Source organism: Fukomys damarensis, unplaced genomic scaffold (assembly GCF_012274545.1).
Source record: "Fukomys damarensis isolate Sample0158 unplaced genomic scaffold, DMR_v1.0_HiC HiC_scaffold_16, whole genome shotgun sequence".
NCBI lineage: Eukaryota > Metazoa > Chordata > Mammalia > Rodentia > Bathyergidae > Fukomys > Fukomys damarensis.
The window spans coordinates 70,916,940-70,941,355 of NW_022900928.1; the positions used below are offsets into that span (position 1 = coordinate 70,916,940).

The 24,416-nt window shown below is 48.6% G+C and overlaps 1 protein-coding gene across 15 annotated transcripts in view; it reads left to right on the top strand.

Annotated features, from left to right (window-relative positions):
* Gramd1b (GRAM domain containing 1B) overlaps positions 1-24,416 on the top strand; it is a 163,672-nt gene that overhangs the window by 106,055 nt on the left and 33,201 nt on the right. For 11 of the 15 annotated variants that reach the window (XM_033764404.1, XM_033764405.1, XM_033764393.1 and 8 more), the window contains 3 exons: positions 15,075-15,285; positions 16,051-16,071; positions 21,392-21,412. In XM_033764404.1, coding sequence (XP_033620295.1) covers positions 15,075-15,285; positions 16,051-16,071; positions 21,392-21,412 — 253 coding nt within the window. Of the gene's footprint in view, positions 1-960; positions 1,051-6,358; positions 6,377-15,074; positions 15,286-16,050; positions 16,072-21,391; positions 21,413-24,416 lie in introns of those variants that run through there. The other 4 variants (XM_010618051.1, XM_010618052.2, XM_033764398.1 and 1 more) reach the window with 3 other exon arrangements.

Sequence of the window (24,416 nt, forward strand, 5' to 3'; positions counted from 1 at the left end):
CAGGTTAGAATTTGAAAACTCAGATGACCCTGCTTGTCACAGGGGCAAGTGCTCTGTATCTGTGAGAGCCTGACCTGCTCTGAGGGGAACCCATCCTACAGGAGCCATCCTGAAGAGGGCCTCAGCCATTTTCTCCTGTGGATTGCTATCTTGAGCCCTGCCTCTCTCTTAGCCCTATTCCCAGGGCTCTGGCAGGGAGAGCGGCTGTCATGCTGTGGAGGACACAAGCCTCTATTCAGAGCAGAGCGCCTGTGTGTTTATTTAGTGTCACCTCCTTGATGTGGGTTGACCTAATAGGCAACACCTGGGAAATCATTGATGACAGCGGAGGGAACAGAGTCTCCCAGGAGCATCATCTTATGTTTTGTCAGATTTGAGGGATGAGGAGGAAATAACATCTTTCAGCCCCAGTGGCTCCCGTATCCAAGCTCGCATGAATAATTGAGAGCTGGCAAGCTGACTGCACCAAAGAGTTGCATTATGTAAACCGGCAGGCGGCAGCTTGTGTGTGTGCCTGTGCTGTGTGCGTGCGTGCTTGTGTGTGTGTGTGTGTGTGCGTGCGCGCGCATGCACGAGAGAGAAAAAGAGAGAGAGAGAGAGAGAGAGAGAGAGAGAGAGAGAGAGAGAGAGCGTGCATGTCTGCGTGTGTATGTGCGCCTGTGCGCGTGCGTGCCTGAGCTCAGAACAGCTGTCTGTGAGGGAGTAGGGGAGAGAGAGAGGGAGCGAGCCAGGGCCAGCGAGCAGGGACTTCTGTACTGCTGCATTACCACACCAAATAACAGCCACAGAGGGAGGTGGTGGTGGGGGAATAAAGGGGGACCATGCTTAAAATTCCAGAGCAGTGCGAAACAGTAGAGCCAGGGAGCATCCCCAGTTTATGAGAGTCCTGCCCCTTCCCGCTCCCGGTAGCGTCAGGGCTTTGGGCAGGGCATGGAGGTGAGTGCCCTCCGACCTCCTCAGGGCCCCTGCTCCCCGCCCCGCCCCCAGCCCAATGCATGAATGAATGAGTCCTCTGCACTGCACCCTGCTACCGCTCCTAATGGCCTCCAGGTTAGTGCTCACCGTGCTGAAGTGCGTGCGTGTGCGTGTGTGTCAGTCTATCTCTGTTTCTTCGTGGGTTTGGGGGAACTGGCTGGCTATATCCTAGGGTTGGATGGGGACCCCCGGAGGCCCTGGCAGGGACCTGTCTGTCTGATTATGTGCTTTTTTCCAGCGGGCAAGCAGGCTGAGCAGAGCTGCCAGGAACATAAACCTTTGGAGGCAGAGTAAATCTGGAGTCCATGTTGTTTGCTTCTGTTCTCCGTTCATTGGGGGGATCTGAAAGCAGCCTGTGTGACATCATGCTGCAGAGATGTCATCTTCGTTTTCCTCCTGGCCTTGTCTCTTCTCCTTCCCCTTCCTCTTCTCGTTGCCTCCTTCCTCCCCCATGAGCACTGTTTGAGCTGAGTTTTAGCACCAAAGGGGCCCCTAGATGGGCTGGAGGGAGGGACTGTGCTGGGGCTGATGGGGTCCCCATGACCAGTGAGGCTTAACTGGTGCCCTCTGATTTGGAGAGAGGAGGGCAGAGGATTGAATTAGTGGTGCGTCATAGAAGTGGCCAAGAGCTTCTGGGGGAGGCTGGACAGGCCACGTGCTCCTGTCCCCACCCACTGACTTCCTCCCTGGTGCCCCTGTGGGCAGGAGGTGACCACAGCAGTGGTGAGGAAGGTGGGGACAGATCCTACTCATTGCACAGGGAGAGGGGCCGTAGGACACATGGGTCAGGTCACCAGAAGAGGACGGGAGGGGAAGTGGATTGCTCTGGACTTGGGGAAATAAAGGGATTTGTTTCTTTGGCTCTGCCAGCCTTTGGCTCAGACATTTGCCATGTGTTTTGAGAAAATAGATTCCCAGTGGCTGGGCCTTACTCCCCCACACCTCCTTGCATTGTTAGCTATTTGCTTCATTTAGGGAAGTAGCGGGTGGGGGAGGACTTGGAGCTCTCTGTCTCCCTGGGGCTTCAGCCAAGGGCTTAGCCAGTGCTGGGCGAAGCGATCTTTGCCTCTTCTCTGACATTTGCTACCAAAGTCTGCTCTGTGGACACCCCCTCGTCCTCTGTCTCCTGCCGGGTCTCTCCCTAAAGCTAACCTTGATGGTGGGTATACTCGCCTTTGCTTTGGATCATACTCTGTAGGTCAGAGACATCTAGTACCAAGATGGAAACTCTGGCCTTGGGAGGAAGGTCAGGGAAAGGACTGTTTCATGGCGGGGAAGTGACAGTGTCAAGATTGTGCACAGAAAAGTAGTGTCCCATGGAACTTGGGAGTCAGCTAGTCTGGTTGACTTTTTAGACATTTGAGAGACCATTGACTGTGGACAAAATGAGTAGGCACTTTTATCATCCTACCTAGAAAAATACTTCCTCTCTTTCCTGGACCTACAACTTTCCTCCACCGAGAGGAGTGAGCCTGGCCTCTTCCTCCATGGGTATTGGAGCCCCGGCGGGGTTTGTAAGCTATAACCCTCGTGTGTGCCTACCCTCCTTTGTCCAAAGGAAATGATTCTAATTTCTCAAACCTAGATCCCCCTTCCTAGGTCTTGTAGGTTGCATCAGGTTCCTCGTCTGAGGGACAGAAGAGAAATAGGCTTGTGGAAAAGACCTGTGCAAGGTTGTACACAAATACACTGAGAGTCAGTGAACTTTTTCTCCAAGTCTCATGGGCTTTGTGGGCCATGCTGTCCCTGTCACAAATAGGCACCCCTGCTTTGCACACTGAAAGTGACTGTGACCAGTTTGTGAACACATGAGTATGGCTGTGATCCCAGTAAAATTTTATGGACTCTGAACTGTGGATTTCACATCACAAAATATTACTCTTTTTTGCAACCATTTAAAATGGCTGTGGTCTAAAGATATTCATATCAACGATTCGGAATTGTGGTATGGCCTAAGCTGGAATAAGAACTGGGTGACTTCTGCAACATCTAACTGGAACTCAGGTTTGTCTGGCCAGGAAGTGTGGAGTGTGGCTGTGTGTGTTCCTTGGAGGGATGTGTGTGCATGTGTACGTGGACTGACACCCTCCTTGGCCTGTAGGGTATGGTGGAAACACAGTTCCCAGAGACCCAGAAGAGAACAGTGACTAATTCCAGATTCCCCTGATTCAGAAGACAGCTCTAGAAATACATCTGCTCTCTGATTTCTAAATTACGTGGGGTGATTATTCTGCTCTATTCAGAGCCAATCAGACTCTTTCTCTGCAGTAGAAGCCATGTCTGGGATCTAGTTTAAGGGAACCTAGGACCACCTTGCATCCATTCACTGAGAGGAGAAAGAACCCAATCAGGCAGGTACCAGCAGGTTAAAGAAGGTGTGAGAGACACATGAACATGCCACATAGAAGAGATTAAATTTGTTTTACTGCTCCCAATGGGGTAGGATAAGAACTTTGGTAGGAAGCTACAGGTAACAGATTGTGCTTAAAAGAAAAACTTTCAGTTTTCTACAGTGAAATGATTTATATATCAGGTAATGACTTCTCTGTCACTTCTATATATGAGTTCTGATTAAACAAAGATTGGGTGGAGATGCTGTAGCAGAAATGATTTTTAACTTTTGAGAGTAGGCTTGAGAAATTAGAATCATTTCCTTTGAATAGAGGAGGGTTATAACACACAAAATGACTTTGTTGTCTAGGAAAGTTGGAATGAAAAAAAAATAAATGGTATTAAGTACAACAGAACACACTTTTCTTTTTGAACCATAACTTCTTGATGGTAAGAGGAAATAATGGAGAAAGGTAATAAAGGAAAGCTCTGAGCTTCTGTACTCCTCATGTGTTTTAAATTTAGTTAAAGCCTCTTGGGAGACTTCGGCATCTGCTTGAAGCCACACAGTTGGACTGACCACTTACAGCCCTCTTTATTCTAAGTTTTCTTTGGCTTATCAGAATGGTCATTCTTTGGCATGTTTCTGTTTGATGTCTACCAGAAAATAAAGTAGCACAGGGTTTGAATCCCAGGAGAGTTGTGCCAGTGAGGTGAGCAGTGTGTGGGAAGGCCCAGCAGATGCTGTCATTCATTCACATCTTAGCCACTTGCTAGTCTGACAAAGATCCTAGCTAGGAACATTTATCAGCCAGTACTGTGACATCCTCTGCTGCCTGCATGGATATGGCCCTGACCAGAGAGAAACCTGGGAATGCTAAATTCACTATGAGCTCAGACTGCCAGCATTGTGTTTCCGGATGCTCTGTCTAGTGTAGATCTGAGTCATTTCCCAGAAATGCTGAGACTGGTCTCAGTAGTTTCCAGGGTGTTCCTTATACCTTCTTTGCCATCCTCTCTTCCATCCTTATGGGGACTGGTTGATGCCCCTCTCAAACAGTAAAGGCTGAAGCTTAGAAAGGAGTGGTTTGCCCCTGACTATATACTAGAAAGAGGCTGAGTCAGAAAGGACACCTAATTCCTGGTGTACTATTCCCCAGTTCCTTGGCCTGGCTTCCAGGACAAGTGGTAATGGGAAATGTTTTGTTTGAATCCAAGTAGCCCCTATTACGCTGGTGTTAGTTAGTAACATGTCTTCTCTCTCACCAGATTGGGAGTTTCTTAGTGGCAGAAATAATATGCTTAATGCCTAGAACATTACCTGGCATGCAGCATGGTTCTCAGTGATGGATGGTTGGATGGGTGGGTGGGTGAGTGGGTAGAAGGATGGATGGATGGATGGACGGACAGATGGACGGATGGATAGATAGATCCTGTACAAACTCCTTTCCATTTTGTTAATAATATTTCTCTTGTTGAGGAGGGGGAGGGGCCCTTGATGAGCAAACTTAGAAGGAGCTGAAAGTTCTATTCAGTTGAACTGCTTTTTATTTCAGTAGTTTGTGGTTTCTCAATGGATTTGAAATCTTTTTCAGAGAAGGGGCTTCTTGGGCTATCTTAATACCTTTCTGCTTTAACAGGTCCCATTCCTTTGATCTTTTAAGACTCTGAAATACTTTGAGTGGGGTTGCTTCCTATAATACTCTGTATTTATATTTGGCTGATAAAGAGTCCAGCTTGAAAAGATTAAGTCCCTACTCTATGCCCAATATCATGGTTGATATTATATGGATATAAACAACCATGACATAGTTGCCCCATGACATGCCCTAGTTCAGAAAGTATTTGCTTAATGAAGTTGAATCATCAAGATTAGCTTAATTTTTGAAGACTTAAACTTAGAGTGAGTTGGAAAGATGCTATAATTGACTCCAAATGAGAAATAAGACTTATGGCATTTAAAGTTCTTTTAGAGATATCCCAACCTGTATGCAACTACCCATGAATTCTCTGTATTGGAAATCTGAAGCAGAGCCACTGCCAAGGGACTTCCTGCACCAGTGGGAGGATAGGCTATGTGACTAGGGATCCTTCTAAACTAGATTGCTACAGATTGGCTCAGGCAGTTCAGCAGGCCTGTCCCCTAAATGATACATGTTTCTTCTCTTGTGAACAATCTTGGCAGAAGGAAATTGTATAACACCAGTAAAGTTCCTATGTTTAATTTCATAAGAAACTGCTTTATCCTTATCATGCAGCCCTATGAAAGTAGGAACTAGATGAAGATGTGAATAGTGGCAACCTATGTCCTTGCCCTGCGTTTATGCCATGTCGAAAGTAATTTAGGAACAGTATTCTGTTTCTTCACTGGGAATTCATATGCTACTTCTAATCTCTTTTCTCACTCCACGAGAAATTATAGGAAACCCTTTACTTTTGAGATATACTGTCTAATCAGGGTTATTCTTTTCACTGAAGTAAAGTTAGTGATAACCATTTGACAGACAAGGAACAGAGGGACACAGAAAGACATCCAGACCGAATGACCAAGCCATCCAGGAGTCTGGACGTGATGCCATCGCTTAGTTTTCATGGATCCAAAAGTCAGAATAAGGACTAAAGACTGGGGTTATAAAGACAGCAGATTTGGGGCCAGCTTAAGAAAGATATGTCTAACAAGTATATCTGAACAGTGGAACAAATGATCAGATGGCTAAATAATAAAATGAATAGTTTTTAAAAAGAGCTCATTTCTTTATTTGTGTGATGCACATCTGCAGTCCCAGTGTATACTGGTCATTTTGCTGGAGTTACTGGGGAATTCTGTGAGACTGGGCTCCCACCGCCATGGAGTGTTCCTTCTAGTGGTAAACAACTCAGCCACAGAAAAGAGGCCATTTTATAGCTCCTTTCATTACAGGGAAGGGAAACACAAAGTGATGATGTACGATTGCCTGGAGGCAGCGAGGCCACTTTGGGTGGAGTGGTCTTTCAAGAACAACTGTCCAAAAAGGTGACATCTGAACTTTGATGCGAAGGCTCAAAAAGAACCAGCTTTCAAAATTTTAAAGTAAGTCCAGACAGAGACCCACAAGTATGAATATCTTTGGGAAAAGGTGAACTTGTGATGGAGGAAGAGATATGTCTGGGGTGTCTGGACTAACGTAAGAGAGAAATTAGCATGAAAGGAAGTTGAAACAGCTGAATTCCAGAAGAAGTCAGATGGCTGGTCATTACATTCTTCTCTTGGGGTATTTGAACCTTTCCCTCCAGAATATTAGGACAAGCAAGTAGAATGGATTTGACGTGGCCTATGTCTGTGTGACTTCCTTTCTGCCTTCTGACGCTGCCTCTGTAGCATCCTCAGCATTTTCCAAGATTATCCTAGTTTGTTCCTCTTTGAAATATCCATACAGATAACAGCACCTTTGGCTTCCCCCTGCACTCGGACAGGACACAAACAAACTCATTTTGTTTTTGTGGGAAGGGGGGAAAAGTGGGTCAGGCTGTTTTGGCATTTCAGGCATGGAGTCTGGGTTCTATTGCAGGCTCTGGTCTCCATGGAAATGAAAAATAGTGTTTGTCATGCCTGTTCCTGGATTGAATTCCAAACTCTGGGCTGAACAGAAGCTGCAGGAAAGCCAGGCAACAGAAGAGTGGGATAGATGCAAGCTCTGACCATTGTGGCAAAGGGACCTTTCTCTCTGACTTGAGTAGGAAAAGCCCTTTGGCCCAGGTTGGCCCTCTCTTGCTCTTTCACCTCTCTTGATCAAGAATGCTGATGGAAGGGTAAAGAAGTTCTGCTTTTTTCTGCATTTGGCCACAGAATTTCTATGGACCTTGCCCTTGTGTTAGTCAATGTAAGAATTCATAAACAACCAAAGTCACTGTTAGGGCTTTCCCCCACCACCCATGGATCCCAGTTAGGATATTTCTAGATATTTAACTAAGCCAACTGGCAGAAAATGTTTTGGATAGACTCTACCACTTTCAGTTATTTTGTAAGATTTTTTTTTTTAAGCTTGAAAATTTTTCTTCTTAGACACTTAAGATAGGGAAGAATTAAGGAGTTTATTACTCATAGGAAGTGCCCTAAATTATCTTTATAGTTTCTACAGAGATGTCAGATGGCCTGACAACAGCCTTTTGGTCGCAAATTCCAGGCAGAACCTTTCCCTGAACACTTCTTGTCTACTTCATTCAGAGGCCCGACTTGGAAAGCCCATAGGGAATTTCAGCAAGTTACCCAAACTGGAACGGGAGCAAGATGTTCATCTCTGAAACCTCTTCTTGCAACAGTTGGGGGAGACTTGTGCTGTGTCGGGATCAGCAGTAGGCATTTGTCTGAACTCTGACAGGGAGGAAAAAACATTCTGGGAGCCTTTTCCCTCTCTGCCTTTGCTGCAGCATAACATGCTGCTGACCCCAGGCCAAGTGGGGCCTCCAGGGGAGCAACCTGAGACTCAGTTCTAGAGTAAGTTTGAGAAAAGAACCTTTACGTTTTAAGGAGGGAAAAAAAGCCCCTCTTTCCCCTTAACCAGGCAATCACAGCCCGCCACATAGACATCACTGTCCTTTCTTTCTTTGAGGTAAGTAGATCCCAGGGGTGGAGCTGCTGGCAGGTGTAGTGCCTGTGTGACAGGTACATAAGGAGTAGGTGATGCCCATGGTCACAAGGAGGCCCTCTTAGGAGGAACAACAGTGCAGTTCTTGTCCTTTCAGACCCTCACCTCATCCACTATCCTAAAGTGTTTGTTGGGGAAAATGCCCCGAGGCTTATTCTTGCACTGACCTGGGAAGGTCATTTTTTTAAAAGTGATTTGAACTGTGACTCTCTAAAGAGGCATGTGCAAGGAAACTCGGGGGCCCTGCTGGGACTTGAGATTTGGGCTATTTACTCCCTTCTACAAGGTTCTGGTTGGGCTTGGCCTACTGTGTTGCAGTTATTACTGAGTATAGATATTTAATATAGTCACTGTTAAATGACCAGCAAGAATACAAAGAAGAATAGCCATTTTCACAGGGAGGCCTCATAAATTCTGCATTTGTATCTAGTGTAGGTGAACAAACCTACTGATGCAGGTATTTGCAGGCAGCGCGTAAATTGCATGCAAATGTTACATAAATACACCTGTGGCCTTCCAATCCTAGACCTGAGCTATGGGAAAATTCAAAGGTTACATGGATATTTGCAGTGGCATTATAATGAACTAAGGAGGTTTCCTGGTGCAACTTCAGAATTGTCATGGAGATGGGACGTGTGGCTGGATAACAGAGAGGTGGGTCTGTTAGGAATTAGGGACAACAGGTAGCAGAATCAGGTTTAACCAGATGCTGTCACAGCAGGGTGGTTTGAGGTTCCAGTAATATAGCTCTTGTCACTAATGAGAAGGGACATCCTTTCAGGCACCACCGTCCTCAACCATATCCCTTGGTCTTCTCCCCTTCAGTTGTACTTTGGATTCTCCACTCTGGCAGTTCCCATGACAAGCTAAAAATGATTTTACTCTTCCAGCAAATCAACCTACTGGTAGACCCTGAACAGCTGTTGCACTGAAAGAGATGTAAACAGGTCCCTGTCACTTGGGGCAGATGTCACTTATTTCTTGATACCTAAGAGGCTTTTCCCTTAGGAGCAGTAGTTCTCAGACTTCACAGTACAAACAGAATTGCCCATGGTAATTATTTAACGTGTAGGTTCTGAAGATGATCCACTGGAAATTCTCATTCATTGTGTGTGGGTGGTGTGGGCTGAGACTGGCATTCTGCACTCTGAGGAAGCACCTGACTGTTCCTGTCCCCACTCTGGGAAATGATGCCTGGGAGCATTCGGAGCCTTGGCCCCCAACTCTCTGAAGAAGCGTGTCTGTTCCTCATTTTATAAGGAGGAACAGGAGGCCTTCTTAATAATAACAGTAGCCAGTGTGCTCTTTTGCTTTGTGGACGTGCCCTGGAATGTATCAGGTAGTCTTAAAAAAAAAAATTACTAGAGTTCCTGGCACTGAGATGTTTAGAGCCATAGAAACAACAAAGGGCACATTCTGTGTCCTGGTGTGGAGCAGTGGGAAGAATCTGATTGGAAATGAGCCAGGGCTGGGTGGCTGCTAGGGACATACCATGCATGGCAAGAATACAGGAAGGAGCTGCTGCCATCTGAACAGGTGGAAGCACAGAGCATCTGGAGGGACAAGTACCTATTTTGCAACATCTGGCACAGAAATGCTTTTCTGTAAAGCCACACAGGTTAGCTTAAGTGGGGAGTACTTGAATACAAGTGACCATTCTGTTCTGCTCAGGGTTCTGGAAACTGCACAGGTGGATGATCAGGGAGTGGAGCTGGCTTGCTGATGAGGTCTGTGTGTACCTGCAGGACCTCACCGGGTCTAAGAGGGGGAAAGAAAGCCAAGAAAAGTGACGCATTGGCCAGTGTCTCTGAGGCGGGGCTGGAGGGACTGCAAAGAGAGTCACTGCAGAAAGTCTTTGTCTCCTTTCCACATTTCCTTCTTTCTCAAGGATGTCAGCCAGTTCTAACTATAGGAGGTGGGACCAAACCACATATAGCATGAGGTGGTGCGATAAGCCTTTTGGGAAGCCTGATTTGTTAGCAGGGTAACCAGGAGAGGAATGAAAATTATTTGTTGGAGACCTTAAACACAGGAGAAACAGGAAATGAGAGAAGACCTCAGAATGGGGGGTCTTAGTGGAACTATTTTGGGAGAGAGTTGTGATTATAGGAATCCCGTAAGCATTAGCTCAAGTGCACCCTGCTTCAGTGGCACAGTTTCGTGTAATGCTGTGTACTCCCTGTTATTTTATGCCTGCACACACTTATTTGTTCATGCTGGATTTCTTTTTTCTCTCCTAGGAACATTTTCTTCTCTCCTGTTCCCCCATTCCTTCCTACAACCCCCATACCCTCCACCTGGCGAACTCCGATAGGTTTTCTGAAGCCAGGTCCACTGCCATATCTTTAAGGATCCTCCTGATTTTTTTTCTTCTATTGTACCACTCATAGTTTATATAGAATGGAAGGAGAACATGTCTAGTGCGTCCTATTAGGATCCTTTCTTATCCCCCTGTATGAACTTGAAACACCTAGCATTGTGCCATATGGTCAGTGAATATTTACGGAATATTTCCTTGGCCAGGCACTTAGCTTTCTGTTTCTCAGTTTTTGTATAAAGTGGAAATTGGTGTGCTATTCTTAAACTCTGATGGAGATCTTAGTCAAATGGCCCATCCACTATCAGTCTTCCTTCTCCTCCTACAGCAAATCTAAGATTTTTTTAAATTTAGCTACAAAAGTCTAAGAATGTAAAATATAATGCAATTCTATTATTAATAGTGCTGGCAGACTCATAGTATGGCACATCATAGAATTTGTTCGAAAGACAATACTGTATGAGATACATAGGAATTGGCTTTAATTGCTCACCACACATCCAAGTCTGTACAACAATGGGGTACTTTTGAGGGCTGCTGAGGGAGCTGCTGAGGCTAACAGCGATTTTTCTGAGATGCAGACTATAGAGGCAGACTTTTTTTTTTCCTTGTGTAGAGAAGAAAGCATGCAAAGGCAGAGCACGGGAGAAGGGTGAGTGAGAGTCTTAGGCTTTGCCCTAGAGTGTAAATGTTGATCAGGTGAAAGGAGGGGGAAGTGATAGTTCAGAGAGAGGGGCTGCTAAGGTATGAAGCAAAGAGCACCAGATATGAACATCAGCCTTGATTGCTGAGCAGAGGGTGTGCTGGGAGGGGTGGCCAGGGTCAGGATGGTCAGAGGTTAGGACACAGCGAGATCACTGAGGAGGCTACTACAATCTGGAGGTCAAATTTTCTTCTAAGGGAATGGAAACTGGAAGGAGGCTTTGATAGGGGAGAGGATGGTCAAAAATGTCAGAGTCACTTTATCTGTACAGAATTCAAATTTATCATTAAAAAAAACAGAATAAATAACAATTTCCATTAAAACTTGATAGGTAGGTTGGGAAGGTTACATTTAATAATGCTTAATAAATGGTTGGTGCTGTGCCAGGAGCTCATATACCCAGATTTGGAAGCTCTCTTGATTTGGGGGGATTGATAAAGCCATAGGTAGGGATACCTTTGCAAGGTTGAGATTCAATTTAAAGATATCTACTAAACACAGAACACCTTTGGGAGCATGGAAGGGGCAGTGCAGGGAGTGTGCAGTCTTGTGTTTTCAGGAACCTGTAAGTCTCCACTGTGACACAGACAGTGCCTGAGAGCTGTAGGCAGTAGGTTTGATGGTAGGGGTTTCAGAGATTTTACTTTGTAGAAGGAGGGGTTTGAGATGGTCTTCAGTAGTGAACGTGGCTCCAGTCGGTAAAGAGAGGGAAAGGGAGCAGAGAGTTCTTTGGCTTTATTTATTTATTTATTTATTTCCTTTTGAAATGGGGTCTTGCAGTGTAGTTCCCACTGGCCTTGAACTCACAGCCATTCTCGAACCTAAGCCTCTCCCAAGTGCTGGGGTTGTAGGCCTGTGCGGGCTTGGCTTGTACGTAAATTTAATGGCAAAGATGTGAATGGCTGGGAAGAGATGAAGAAAAACTATTTCAGGGTGTCCTGATTCTTTTATTTTTTTCATTTTTTTTTTTGTGCTGCTAAACAGAATATCATACACTGAGGAATTCATAGGCAGAAGCAGTTTATTTGGGTCATTGTTCTGGAGGCCAGGAAGTCCAGAGCATGGTTCTGGCGTCTGACAAGCGTTATCCCATCATGGAAGGTAAAAGGGCAGGCAGTGTACACAAATCAGAGAGAGGAGGCAGGAGAGGGTTGGGCTTACAGCAAACCCACTCTCACGATGACTCACCCGCTCCACTTGCAGCCCACCCCTGCAGCACTGCCTTTAGTCATCTGCATGGCCAGGATCCTCATGACCTTATCGCCTCTTAAAGGTTCTATCTCTTCTTACCACTTGCCATGAGTTTGCAGGAGACATTCAAACCATGGCAAAGGGCCGGGGATTTAGCTCAGTGGTTCCTGGACTACGACCTGGAGGAGGAAAGGAAGCATAGGATAAGGATAAGTAGCTTTATGGAAATAGAATTGCTGGGGCTTGGCAACTTGTTTTTGTATGGGGTGAGGTGGAAGAGATGGGTTTGCAGCCGGCGAGACTAGGAGGTGATAACGTTGCTGAGAATGGGCAGCAGGGGGAGGAAGTCTGGGAGGAAAGACAGCCAGCTGTTTGGTATCCAAGGCACTCACGCGACTGCCATTGGGAGGAAGCTTCTACTTGGCAGTGGATCACTGAGCCAGGGTAGAAAGTGTGAGCAGAGCCAGTAGCAGGCGAGTCTCTGTGTAGAGGCCAGGTTGAAGTTAGAGAAACAAGAGATGGCCAGGGAGGGGAAGGAATGGCTTCTAGGCTGAGTAGAAAGAGGAACCAGTGAGGGAGGCAGAAAGTGGGATAGAAGAGAGGTACAAATCATCAGAGAGGAAATTTTCAACCACACAGCTGCCCAGTGGCCTTACGAGCACAAAGAGACGGTCTAAGCTATTCACTGGCACATGTGTCAGAGGCAAAGCTGAAGGTACACATGTCCCTGGGTGGCATGTGATATGTGCTGAAGTGGATCCCTAGGCAGTGAGAGACCACATGGACCTTGTGATCCTTCAGAGAGACCCATGTTGCTTTGAATAACTGGAGTCAGTTTCCTCTACCTTAGAAACTTCTGCCCACTCCTCATCAGCCATCACTGGTAGGCATTCTGAGTTTGGAGAAGGAAAAAGGAAGCTTCTTTTCATTCCAGGGTATGGAATTAGCATGTGTGAAGATGGCCCTTACTTATAAAGAAATGGGAAGGGCTAGGGGCTCTTTTTGTCAGAGATGGACATGTGCTTTGTTGTGCCTTCCCTCCAGTTCTCTTTCGAGTGAATTAATTGAGATTAGAAGGTTGGGTTCCTGCTTGTTCTCCAGGAATGTAAACCTTGAAGATGGTTTAAACCTTGGGGACCTGGCTGTGGGCTGGCATTGGCCCAAGAGAAAAGAGGTTAACTCTAGACAGGTGAGCCAGCACCTAACATCCAGGCAGGTAAACCCTGGATTCTAGGATTCCCCGGAGGGCAGTGTTGGGCAAGCAGATCTGCTTCTCATGCATCCCCCAAGGCTTGGCTTCTCTAGTGGAAGCAAAGGAACCTAATTCTTTCCTTGGGGTTTATAGTGCTGAATGAGTCGAGAGTCACAAGCCAAAGGATGGTGGTGGATATAAAAAGGCAATCAAGCCTCTTTGGAGAGCGGCATCTTAGGTTTCCTAAAATTACAGTTATCATTGATATTTTACATGATATTTTAAATGCGTATTTTGTTTTGGGATGAAGCAAAACCATGGACCCTGTTTTTCTACATATATCCTTTGATTGCATTTATTTTCCTTTTCTCTGGTCTCCCCCCACCCTTTATTTTGTACTGGGAATTGAACTTGGTCCCTTGCACTTGCGAGGCAGGTGGTGAAACCACTGAGCCAAATTCGTGGCCCTTTCCTCCCTTTTCTCCATCAGTTTTCTTCTAGAAGATGCTGCATTGCTCCCCTCCCCAGATCCCCCCCCCACCATACTTGCAAGCTGGGGCTCTTGTACCTTTTCGTCCTCCATGCATCCACCCAGGATGTCCAGGTAGAAGATTTGGCTGAAGAGGGATGGTTTTCTTTGCAAATGGATCCACCTGGTTATAGTTGGATCTTTATGCAAATGTCACTGTCCACTCCCTGGGGAGGGCCAGGGTGTGGCTTCCTGAGATCCATCCCTGGGTGTTCCACCTGTCCTTGCTGCTGGGTAGGTGGGCAGGACACTCATCCACCCCATCTTGAACTTCTTTGGCTTTCTAGTCTATTTCCTTTCCTTTCCATTTCCCCGTCCTCTTTCTAATTAGCCTTTCCCATCTTCGTCCTTTCTCCATTCTTTTGAAACAAAGCAAACATCCACTGGAAACTTACATGTATTTAGTTTCCATCTGCATTTCTTCTACTCCATTGAAAACAAGCTAAATATTAAATAGTGATTATGTGTTTAGATTGTAAGCTTAGATCTAGTTGGATTAAGTGCAGTGAGAAGTGTAAGTTACTTGCTGGAAAAGAATTTGGGGAAGGCAGATGCAGCCCCCCAGTAGAGGAAGAAGGAACCAGCAAGGCTTACAAGGGAATTACATGGTAGGGTAAGTTACAGAAGAAGAGTTGGGTTTTGTGTCTAGGCCCTGCATGATCAGAGGACATTTGTCTCTCTGTCACATGTTCATGGTTCATTTTTAATCAGGGATTGTGGCACTTGCTGTTAGGATCTTGTTGGAATGTTTTAAGAAGCTGGTATGATCATAAGTATGTATTTTACAAAGAAGGATATCACTTTATTTTTTAAATGAAAGTATCATGTAATGTATAAAATGAGCAGATAGTATTGGGTGATTAATAATTTGTCTTTCAGGAATTAAATTGTTTACCCTAGACAATTTTTGGCATATAATAGGCACTCAAAAATAATTGAATGGATAGACAGACAGATGTCTGAATGTTAATTGTCCTACTTGCCCTTTCCTCTTCCAATTTTCCTTTTCACGTTGGCACCACTGCCCTCTCCTGGCCAGTAACAGTGTTACAGGGCAGTAAGTCCTTAACCGGGCCCCTTTTCCCCGTGTCTCCCCAGCCCCTGACCCTGGCTCCCTGAGCTGCTCCTTTGCACTTGTCCTGCAGTTACTGACTGCCTGGCTCTCTTCCCTTTCCCTGTCCCCTACTCCCTCTCTCCATCTGCCTCTGCAGCACTGCCAGTAACTCCAACCGCAGCACACCGGCCTGCTCCCCCATCCTCCGGAAGAGGTCTCGCTCGCCAACCCCACAGAACCAGGACGGAGACACCATGGTGGAGAAGGGCTCGGATCACTCCTCGGACAAGTCCCCGTCCACCCCGGAGCAGGGTGTGCAGCGCAGCTGCTCCTCACAGTCTGGCAGGAGCGGTGGCAAAAATTCCAAGGTGAGCTGCGCTCTGTGCTTTCCTGTTAGTTGGGATGGTGGGCTTGGGGAGGTAGACAACTTCCCCACACTGTGTCCTGGTGTCCCAGAGAAAGTATACTATAGATAGACACTGGGGCCTGGAGCCAGTAAGGTGATTCTCTACCTGCCCTTGTCTCTTTAGAAACTGAGCAGCCTCCTGTCCTTTGAGATCTAGAAGAGAGAGGCTCAGGGGTCAGGAATCAGGAAGGGTAATCTGTTTATTTCTGCTACCTTTACATTTGGTCCCTAGAGCTGGAATAACAGGGAGCATTGTTTGGGATTACTATATGACCAGGGAGAGTCTCCAGAGAACCTTCCAGAATGCTTCATTTCACCTCTCCCCTAGCCATCATCCTGCCTTTTATACTGACCCCTTCAGTGCTCACCTGGCAGTGAGGACAGCAACACGGCGCTGTCCATCCCTCCCAAGAAGGTTTGCACCACCTGAGCACCCTCCTGGGCACCAGGGCCATGCTCAGAGTTATACACCAAGGCCTGGGCTGACTATGGGTCCCCAGAGGGTCCCTCCCTACATTCAGGCCTCTGGGAAGCAGGACATGTCACTGCCCAGGTCTTCCTTCAAGAAGTTTCTCCTTATCAGCAGACTTATAGGACCTGGGGAAGGGCTGGGGACCCCTGGGAGGCATGGGAGCTGGTTTCCCACCTGAATTTGTCTTTTGATTTCTTGTTCTTCCTCTTCTTCCCCACCATTTCCCAAATACCTTCTTTGCATGCATGGTCTTAGTCTCACAAGCGCCTCTCAAAAGTAAGCCATCTTTTGTCTCTGTCTTTTGTTTTTATCACCCCTCTAGTGTCAAACTGTCTGTAGTGCTCAGCATCCCTGCCCTCTGTCCCTGCCAGTTCTGCCCACCCATATGTCCTGCTTGGTCCCTTTTTCAGAAGGGCCAGCCTTACTGCCCCCTGGCAGGCTGGCTTGGAGTCACCAAGGGACTATTCCCAGTGCACCCAATGTCAGAGAACAGACCCCACCCTCCTCCTGTCTGTCTGCCTGCTCCCCAAACACTGCTTCTGATGGGAATTGAGTCCCCCCCTTACATGGTACCTTCTAGAAGCAGAGTCTCACAGAGTAGTACCATTCCTGTGGGGGTGGGAGGCCCTATCTGCTCCTACTACTGGTCCCTGAGCCCACTTGGTGGGTGATCCCAGCTTCCCTGGCAGGAGTGATTGGAAATGTGCAGGAAGGGTGCACTGGTGTGGGGTCAGAAATTCAGTGCCATAAGTTCACTGGTTCAGGAGCAGTAACCTCAGCAGTTTTGACTGGCACACTCCTTTTCTCCACTTGGGGACCTGCTCAGCCGTAGCCCCCTTTACTGTTTCCACCCAGTCCCAGGCTCCTGGAGATCTTAGGACCTTGGAGGGCTTTAATCAAAGAGGGTACTGTGCCAGCACCTAGAGGTTACTGAGTGTCAACAGTAACCCCTTCCAGGTCCTGGAGAATTAAGAGCAGACCAGAAAGACAGTGTTAGTGTCTTTCCACGACCCAGGATCTCAGAGGCCTGACGTGGGCAGTGAGCAGTGAGCAGTGGGTATTGTAGACGGTGAGGCTCCAGAAGTCCTCATGGGGAAGGGTTGCAGCTGGAAGAAGAGGAAGCTGAGGAACGATTTGTAATAGTCCCTGTGTGCCTTGGGGAGGAGGAGGACCAGCTGTTCTTTCCTGCTTCCCTGAGAGAAGAACAAGAAGCTACATGGCCACGCCTGTAGGATGTGACCTCAGACTAAAAGCACACTGTGTCTGTGCGGATTTTAAATGGCTGTGGCTAGCTGTGGGCAGGGAAGGCGAAACGAGCCCGGGGCAAGGCAGCGGTAGGAGTTGCGTTCAGGTGGCTGGGCAGTCTGTCAGGGGACCATGACCTATGTTATTCCCTTCTGAGTGCTCAGATCTCTGCCTCGGTTGATACAGGTGCTGAAGGGGCTGGCCAGGGTGAGGGTGCAGCTGGACATGGGCTATTCCTGCTGTTTGCTTCTGTCCAGAGTCTGAGCACTTTTCCACTCTCAAGTGAAGTTCTAAGCTCTCACCTTTAGGCCTAGCGAGGTAGTCGGTAAGTAGAGCAATACTGATGGATGCTCTCAATAGTCACTACTTACGGAGTGCATGCTTTGGCCAGGTGATGGGGTAAGCTAGGTGAATACCTAGTAATGAGGATTGATTGGAATCTCAGGGGGGTGGGTGAACAAGGTCCCACAAGAATAGAATTATGTGGTTCAGCCAATCTGGACCAGTAGATGTAGCCATTGTGACCTGGCAGGTGTGGACAGTGTAGTCTGGGAAATGTAGACTGTTTTACCCAAAGTATCTATAAAACAAACTTGACTTAGAGCTACATAAGAAGCTCAGGGTAGCATTCAGATTCAGAGGCAGGAGAAATCATTTGTGAGTGGGGGTGGCCAGGATGCATCCCAGGGAGCAAGTAGATTTTAGAGTAGGCTTTTGGAGAGACATTATGAAAGGGCCAGGTGCTGATTGTGAAGTGAGAACCAAACTTAGCCCCCTTCCGGAGCTCAGGAAGGAGGTAACTGCAGGAATGAGGTTTTTCTGTCCCTTTGAAAAGCTGGGGTTTGGGCACAGCCATTCCACATAGACATACTCACCAAGTCCTTACCATCCTCTAAGTGCAGCGGAAATAGGACAGGCTGGCGTGTACAGGAAAGGGTTCTGTCCCTCCCCAGGCAGACTTGCAAGCAGCTGTGGTTACTCAAGGGCACAGAGACCTCGAAGGAGGAACATGACAACTGGTGCAGGAAGGAGGTTCCACACAGGCCAGTGCAGTGGACGCACCGTGTGCACCGTGGAACGTCCGCTCAGGTTGACCAGATGTATCCACAGTAAGGGACCTAAGAGCCAAAGCTGCCAGGGCTGCACACATAGCGAGGCCACCTCACTCTGTCCCCTGTTCGCTGCTAGAAGGGACCACCCCTGCATTTATCAGGCAAGCTGGACAGTGCTTCCTCTTCTTCCTGTTGTGAGGCCTCTTTTTTCCCCTCTGGTTTCCATTTTTCCACTAGTTATATTAAGGCTGGATGTGACAATTCCTAAGGCTTCACCCCCTTTGACTCTCCTGTCCAGGTGACCCTAGCTTCTTCTGCCTCCAGGCTGCCTTCCTCTTGTCCGCCATCCAGCTGATGCTCAGTAGTGACAGTCTGAGGCCACTAGAGGGAGCCTAGATCCTCTTGCCTGCTCCTACCAGGTCCTGACCGCCCACCTGCCCTGCTAGGCAGTGTCAGTCAGGTAGATGGGGCCACAGATAAGGGGTTCTGCCCCGCAGTGCCCTTCTCTGTGTGCTCATGATGTCACCCTCATGCTGCGACACTAGCACCCCTTTGGCATTTCTCTTATTTTGTTTTTTTTTTCAATTCTAATTTTTGTGGTTTTCTTTTCAGTATGACAAACTTAACCTGATCAAAGTAAGGAGTTATTTTTTTCTCCCTACCTCCTCCAAATGTAGAGCTTCTAGTCTCCCCCACCACACTCACCCTGCCCATCTTCTGCACTCCCTGCACCTTTACCTGGAGAGGTATTTGTAGTCGTGGGGACAGGAAATCACCTTACAGTGATGGGTCTGCTTTCCATCCATCCTTGCTCCTCGGCTACTGTATATGGAAGGCAGGGGAAGCGTCCAGCTCACTTCCCATCTCAGTAGCTCTGTCCTTGTTCCTACTCCCTCCTCCCCTCACCTCCTGTCTGGCTCAGTCCCTTCTTCCCCTCTCACTGTTGTGCAGGGAGGAGCATTGCAGTGGGACAGCAGCCTCACTGTCCTGCCATCTCATACACCTTGTCAGTGGCTTCTTGGGGACCACGCCCAGGAATACAGAGGCCCGAGAATGAAATTCACCTCCCAGAGGTGCCCTGGTGTGGGCAGTCTCGAGTGTTGGTGTGGGCTTTGCTGGTAGTGTGGGTGCCCATTTGTCCCGGAGGTGCCCTCAGTGGTAGCACAGAGCAGCTGCCCAGCTGAGTTGTGAGGGACAGGGCCTCTGGCATCCTTGCTGATGGGCGGTGTAGTTCACGTTTCTTCTGAATATTGGGATAACTTGTTCTTACCCACCCTTCACAGAAGAGCAAATATTTCACAGGGCTGGTCAGAGATGGCGCAGGGTTCCCTGGTTGAAGCTCTTGGTGATGCTGAAGTTCTTTGTTCTAAATAGACTTGGAAGGGGTACACATCTATATACTAGCACATGGAAAGGCAAAATCTGCTCTGTCTACACGGGGTCGGATGGAGAGCACCATGTCACAGCGTTCACTAAGGGTCTTGGTGTCCCCCCGCCAAGCCTGCCCGGTTTCTGTTCATTGCTTCCTGCCTTGGGTCTCATAGGAAGGCATAGAACAAGGACTGAGGTGACAGTATAGGAGATACCGTTTCCACTGTGAAGCAAGGATATGCTGCCCTGGGTCGGGTTCGTTGAAGTACCAGGAGCCTGTGGGCCTCTGGAGGTATTAGGTCCCAGAGTGCACTTCCTGCTGCTGGAACGTGCTCAGCCCTGAACCTCTGGTCTGACAGTCACAGGTTCTCTGTGAATGCCCAGGAAGTGAGATGCAGGTCCACTCAGATGCAGCCTGTTGGCCGCATTTACCCTCCTCCAGATGAGGTGGCCTTAGCTGGCTAGGGGCGGGTTGCAGGCCCAGGTTTCCTGTGTGGACCTCTGCCACCTAATGACAGAATAATGGACTTCGACCTCTGCGTTTGTCCCTTTCTGTACTAAGAGCTCTGGATCAGAGGAGAAGATGACACTAGGGTAGGTGTATGCAACCTCCAGATTAGACCACTGTGACAGCATGTTTGGTAAATGACTACAGAGAGCCTCTTGAAGAGGGGGATTAGGAGCATGCCTTGCCATCTGCTCCTTGGGTGCAATCTGGCCAGTGAGGTTGAGGGGAGAGGCAGCACACCCCTGCCTGACCCCCCTCGTCTGCCTGCCCCTGCCGTGTCTGCTGACTGCAGCCACCTTCAGAATATAGGGTCAAGATGCCTCTGCAGTTCTTCCAGAGAGGGGAGATAGATCCTGTGACCACCCAGTTGTTGCTGCGGTCACACTCACCCAGACTCTGGCGTACCTTGCTGGAAATTTGCTCAGCAGCCATGCTGAGACAGGGGCCACCATCCTTTGCCCTCTGGAGTTGAGCCCCTCATACCAGGTGGAAGGGATAGAAATTGCTGAGGATCCATGTTGCTGGGTCTTGCCAAGGCTTTGAGCTATAGGTGAAGTTTCTGTTGTCCCGGTGGGATGTACCTAAAGGATATCTGTCTGTAGAGTTTGGAGAAAGACAAGGCGCAATGTAGCCATCCCTCCTCTTTTTCGAAGAAATTCTTCTGGGAATGGAAAACTTCTCAATTCTGGAGCTAGGGTAGAATCTGGCTTTGCTGGTAACAAAATAGGACACCACAGAATTGGAAAGGACCACTGTAGACCTCGACTTTACTCTCCATGCAGAAGCCCCTAGTATTTTTCTGAAATTATCGCTTAGGTGAGCAGTCAGTTTGGGATCTGAGGAGTTTCCTTGGTGGTAGCTGTGAACATGGTTGCAAGGCAGGCAGCGGAACCACTGAGCTATATCCCCGGCTGCTGAGAGCATGATTGGAGGAGGATCGTAGGCAGCCCCTCCCTGGCACAGAAGAGCCCCACCCTGCCTTCCAGAGGGGGTTTCCTGGAGCACAAGGCTGGGTTGGTCTCCGTCTGTACTTTGCTTCTGGTCAGGTCCCATTTGGGGACTGCGTCTGGGATGCCCATAGTGCATCCTGCACCCCCATCAGAAGAACCTTGTGATGGGGCTCCGACTCCCTTCCAGCTGAGCGCTACTTGGTGCTGCCACTGCCTGTGTCCCCAGCCGCCCCGGCCGTGATGGGGCTTCCAGCATGGACAGCTCCCCGGGCCTCCTTTCTGGAGCTGTCTTGAGAAAGGAGGACCCTCCTGAGCAGCAACATGGGAAGCATTCAGCTGCATTCGGATTCCTCCTCCCTGGCCACCCTCTGCTGTTTGTGCACCCACCCTCTGGGCCAGGAGTACCCTAGCCATCCCCAGTGCCTCTTCCCCGACTAACTTCACTCTCCATTTCATTTTTGTCTTTTCAGAAAAGCCAGAGCTGGTACAATGTAAGTACTCCTGTTTCTCTTCTTGTTGGGTACCTGTGAAGTGGGTGGAGAGGGATGTGGGCCAAGGGCGGGACAGGAGTGGCTCATACCTCGAGTCCCTGTGGGATCCTCCCTTTCACTAGTCTCCTACAGAGTCCTCTGTAGCAGGGCAGGACAGCCCTGGGGAGGGAGCATTGAATTCACGGAAACCAAGGAGGGATGGCCTGCCTAACCCCTGCCTTGCTTCTCCTCCTGGACGAAGCCTTTCTGGTCCTAGAGGGGAAAAGCAGTTGGGCAGGACTGGGGCAGCCTGGGAATGTGAACATAGGGACCAAATTCCATCTCTTAAAGACATCTTGGGACAGAAGTCACCCAAAGATGTTCCCTTTTATAGGAGCTGTGTTGTGTCATGGAATTTTCCTTCTGTTCCTGGCAAGCCCACCCCCATCTCCCAAAGTGAGCTCCTTCTAGTAGCCTTACACTGCCCTTGGGTCTCTGGAAAGGCATCGTGGCAGCCATTTCCTAGCCATCCTTTGGTAGCATCCAGTCACTCCACGCCCAAGGGCCTTCTGGAGTACAGGCAGCATCCCCTTGGTCATGTGGACTGGACTGTGGGACTTTAAACTCTTCCTCCAAAGGGCAGCTGGCTGCCTCTGGCCCTGGCCACGCGTACCCTGCCCCCCCCCGGGACTGCCCAGCAGCAGAGCTGGCATTGTGCACCATGGCCCAGCTTCAGCCACTCTTCTCCCCTTCCCTGAGCCTGCTGGACTTCACACTTGACTCCGACCATGGCACTTCCCTGCCTCTGTGTGCCAGCTTTGCCCCTGTGTGGCGTGGGCATGGAGCCACATGGAGAAAGTGGCTGTGAATGGAAGGTGTTGGAGGGTGGAGAGGGAGGGACTAGGGAAAGTCTTGGGTTTAATGTGGGGCTGGTGTCTGACTCTATACACTGTATGTTTTCTTGCGTGTGTTCAGCAGTTCCTCAGTGTCAGACACATGCTAACTAATCTGTGGCTTCCCGCCTCTTGCTGCTCTGTGGCTGCCTGCCCTGGACTTCCCCCCACTTTTCTGTGGTACTGTGGTTTGAGCCCAGGACATTCTTACCGAGCTACTTCCCCAACCCCTTTAGCTTTTGTTTTGAGATAGGATCTCACTGAGTTTTCCTAACTGGGCTGGAACACATGACCATCCTGCCTCAGCCTCCCAGAGTGCTGGGACTATAACTGTGTGCCACCACACCTGGCTAATGTCCTAAGTGATTTTTCACTGATTTCTTGCCTCAGCTCTAGGTGAGCTGTGCTGATCGGAGTTGAATGAAGGTTAGGACGCCTGAGATGGGAGAGAAGCTGGACTCTTCCTGCCTGCTCCTCCCCTAGACCCACCCTGTGGGTCGCCTGTCCTTGGCCTCCCAGGCTGCTCAGAGCTCATATCCAGAGGATGAGGACACCCTCTCTAGTTGAGAGGAGAAGGGAAGACTGTGAGCCCCATCCTGTGGTGCTGTCCATGGCCCAGCATCTTTTACCACTAATCCATTTTTGGGTGACATTGCAGAACTAGTGCCCCTAAAGGGGAACAGGAAATGCACAGCTATGGGCCTGTTAAACATTAAAAACAATCCAGGTTAGCCCATGCGGGTGTTTATCCTGGTTACCAATGTCCTGTACCTTTTTCTTTCCATTGCTGTTTAGCTCAGCCATTTCTGTTTCATTTTTCTTTCTCCTCCTTTAATTTTTCTCTACCCTTTGCTTTCTGACCCCACTCACTACTTCCTTTCCTTCCCCTCATTTACTTTTCCATTCTGTGGTTCTGGTTCCTGTTCTTGCTGGCTTTCTCTTTCTGCCCGACAAGTTTTAACAGCCCTGCTCCCCTGCCCCAGTACTGAGAGTTGAACCCATGGCCAAAGCAGCAAACAAATTCCCAGCTGTTTTATTTGTTTTTGTTTATATTTTGAGTCAGTGTCTTGCTAAATTGCTAACTTGCCCAGCTGAGCTTAAACTTTCAATCCTCCTGCCTCAGCGTCCCACGGTGCTGGGATTACAGGGGTACACCACTGCACCCGCTCCCCCATCAGCCCTACGTGTAAGACTGATTGATGTCTGAGGCCTAACAGGACCTGCATGTCTGAGAGCCCCATGTGGGACAGGTTACGAGATGCTTAACCTCCTTGCTGGAGGACAGGGAGCTTACAAGTCAGGGGTCCCCATGACAGCAGAGATGCTGAGCATTGCTCAAGCCACTATTTCTGCCTTATTGTACTCTGAGAAGCCTGAGAGCAGTGAATCTCACTTTTCTTCAAATCAGCCTCCAGGGCCTGGCAGCCCCTTTTCTGCCTGCTGCATGGCTCCTAGTACTGTCCTCTGTGGCCTAGGGCTGCACTCTTCCAGGTCAGTTGCTGAAGGTCCACACTGGAGTCCTGTCGCAGGACAGGTACAGGGAGTAGAGAGGAGGTAAGAAAGGAAGGTGGATGTTAGGAGGAGGAGGTAGGGGCCTCCAACCGCCTGGGCTGCCTGGGTTTTGCACAGTTGTTGTCTCTTGTTTTGTCTTCTCTTCATGTTTCTTCCATGTATTTCTGTCATGGGAAGTGGCACCTCTAGAGGATAATCAGTAACTGCCGTAGTGCAGAAGCCAGTTCAAAGGAGCACCACAACTGGGTTGCTCGGGAGGGGAACTCCCTACTATCCCAAGTTACGCTCTTGTGTTTAGATGCATCATGGAGAAGCTTCCCCTGAATACCTCAGTCTCCCAAGCAGTTACTTGCTTTGTTCAGGAATGCCCCACCCTTGCTGATCTGATGGTTTCTGCTTTCCCTCATCCTATGCAGGCCTCTGCCTTTCACCTGCATTGCCTTGGGCCAGCTGGGATCTGGCCTTCAGGGAGAAACCCAGCCCTTCTCGGCTTTGCCCACAGTTGTCTTTCTGATCTCTCTTGCTTAGTGTCAGCTCCAGTTGCTCTGATGCCTCAGCTTCATTAATGTACTAGAAGCCCTTCAGATAGGCAAAGGCTTTGCAATCCCCAGCCCTGGGCA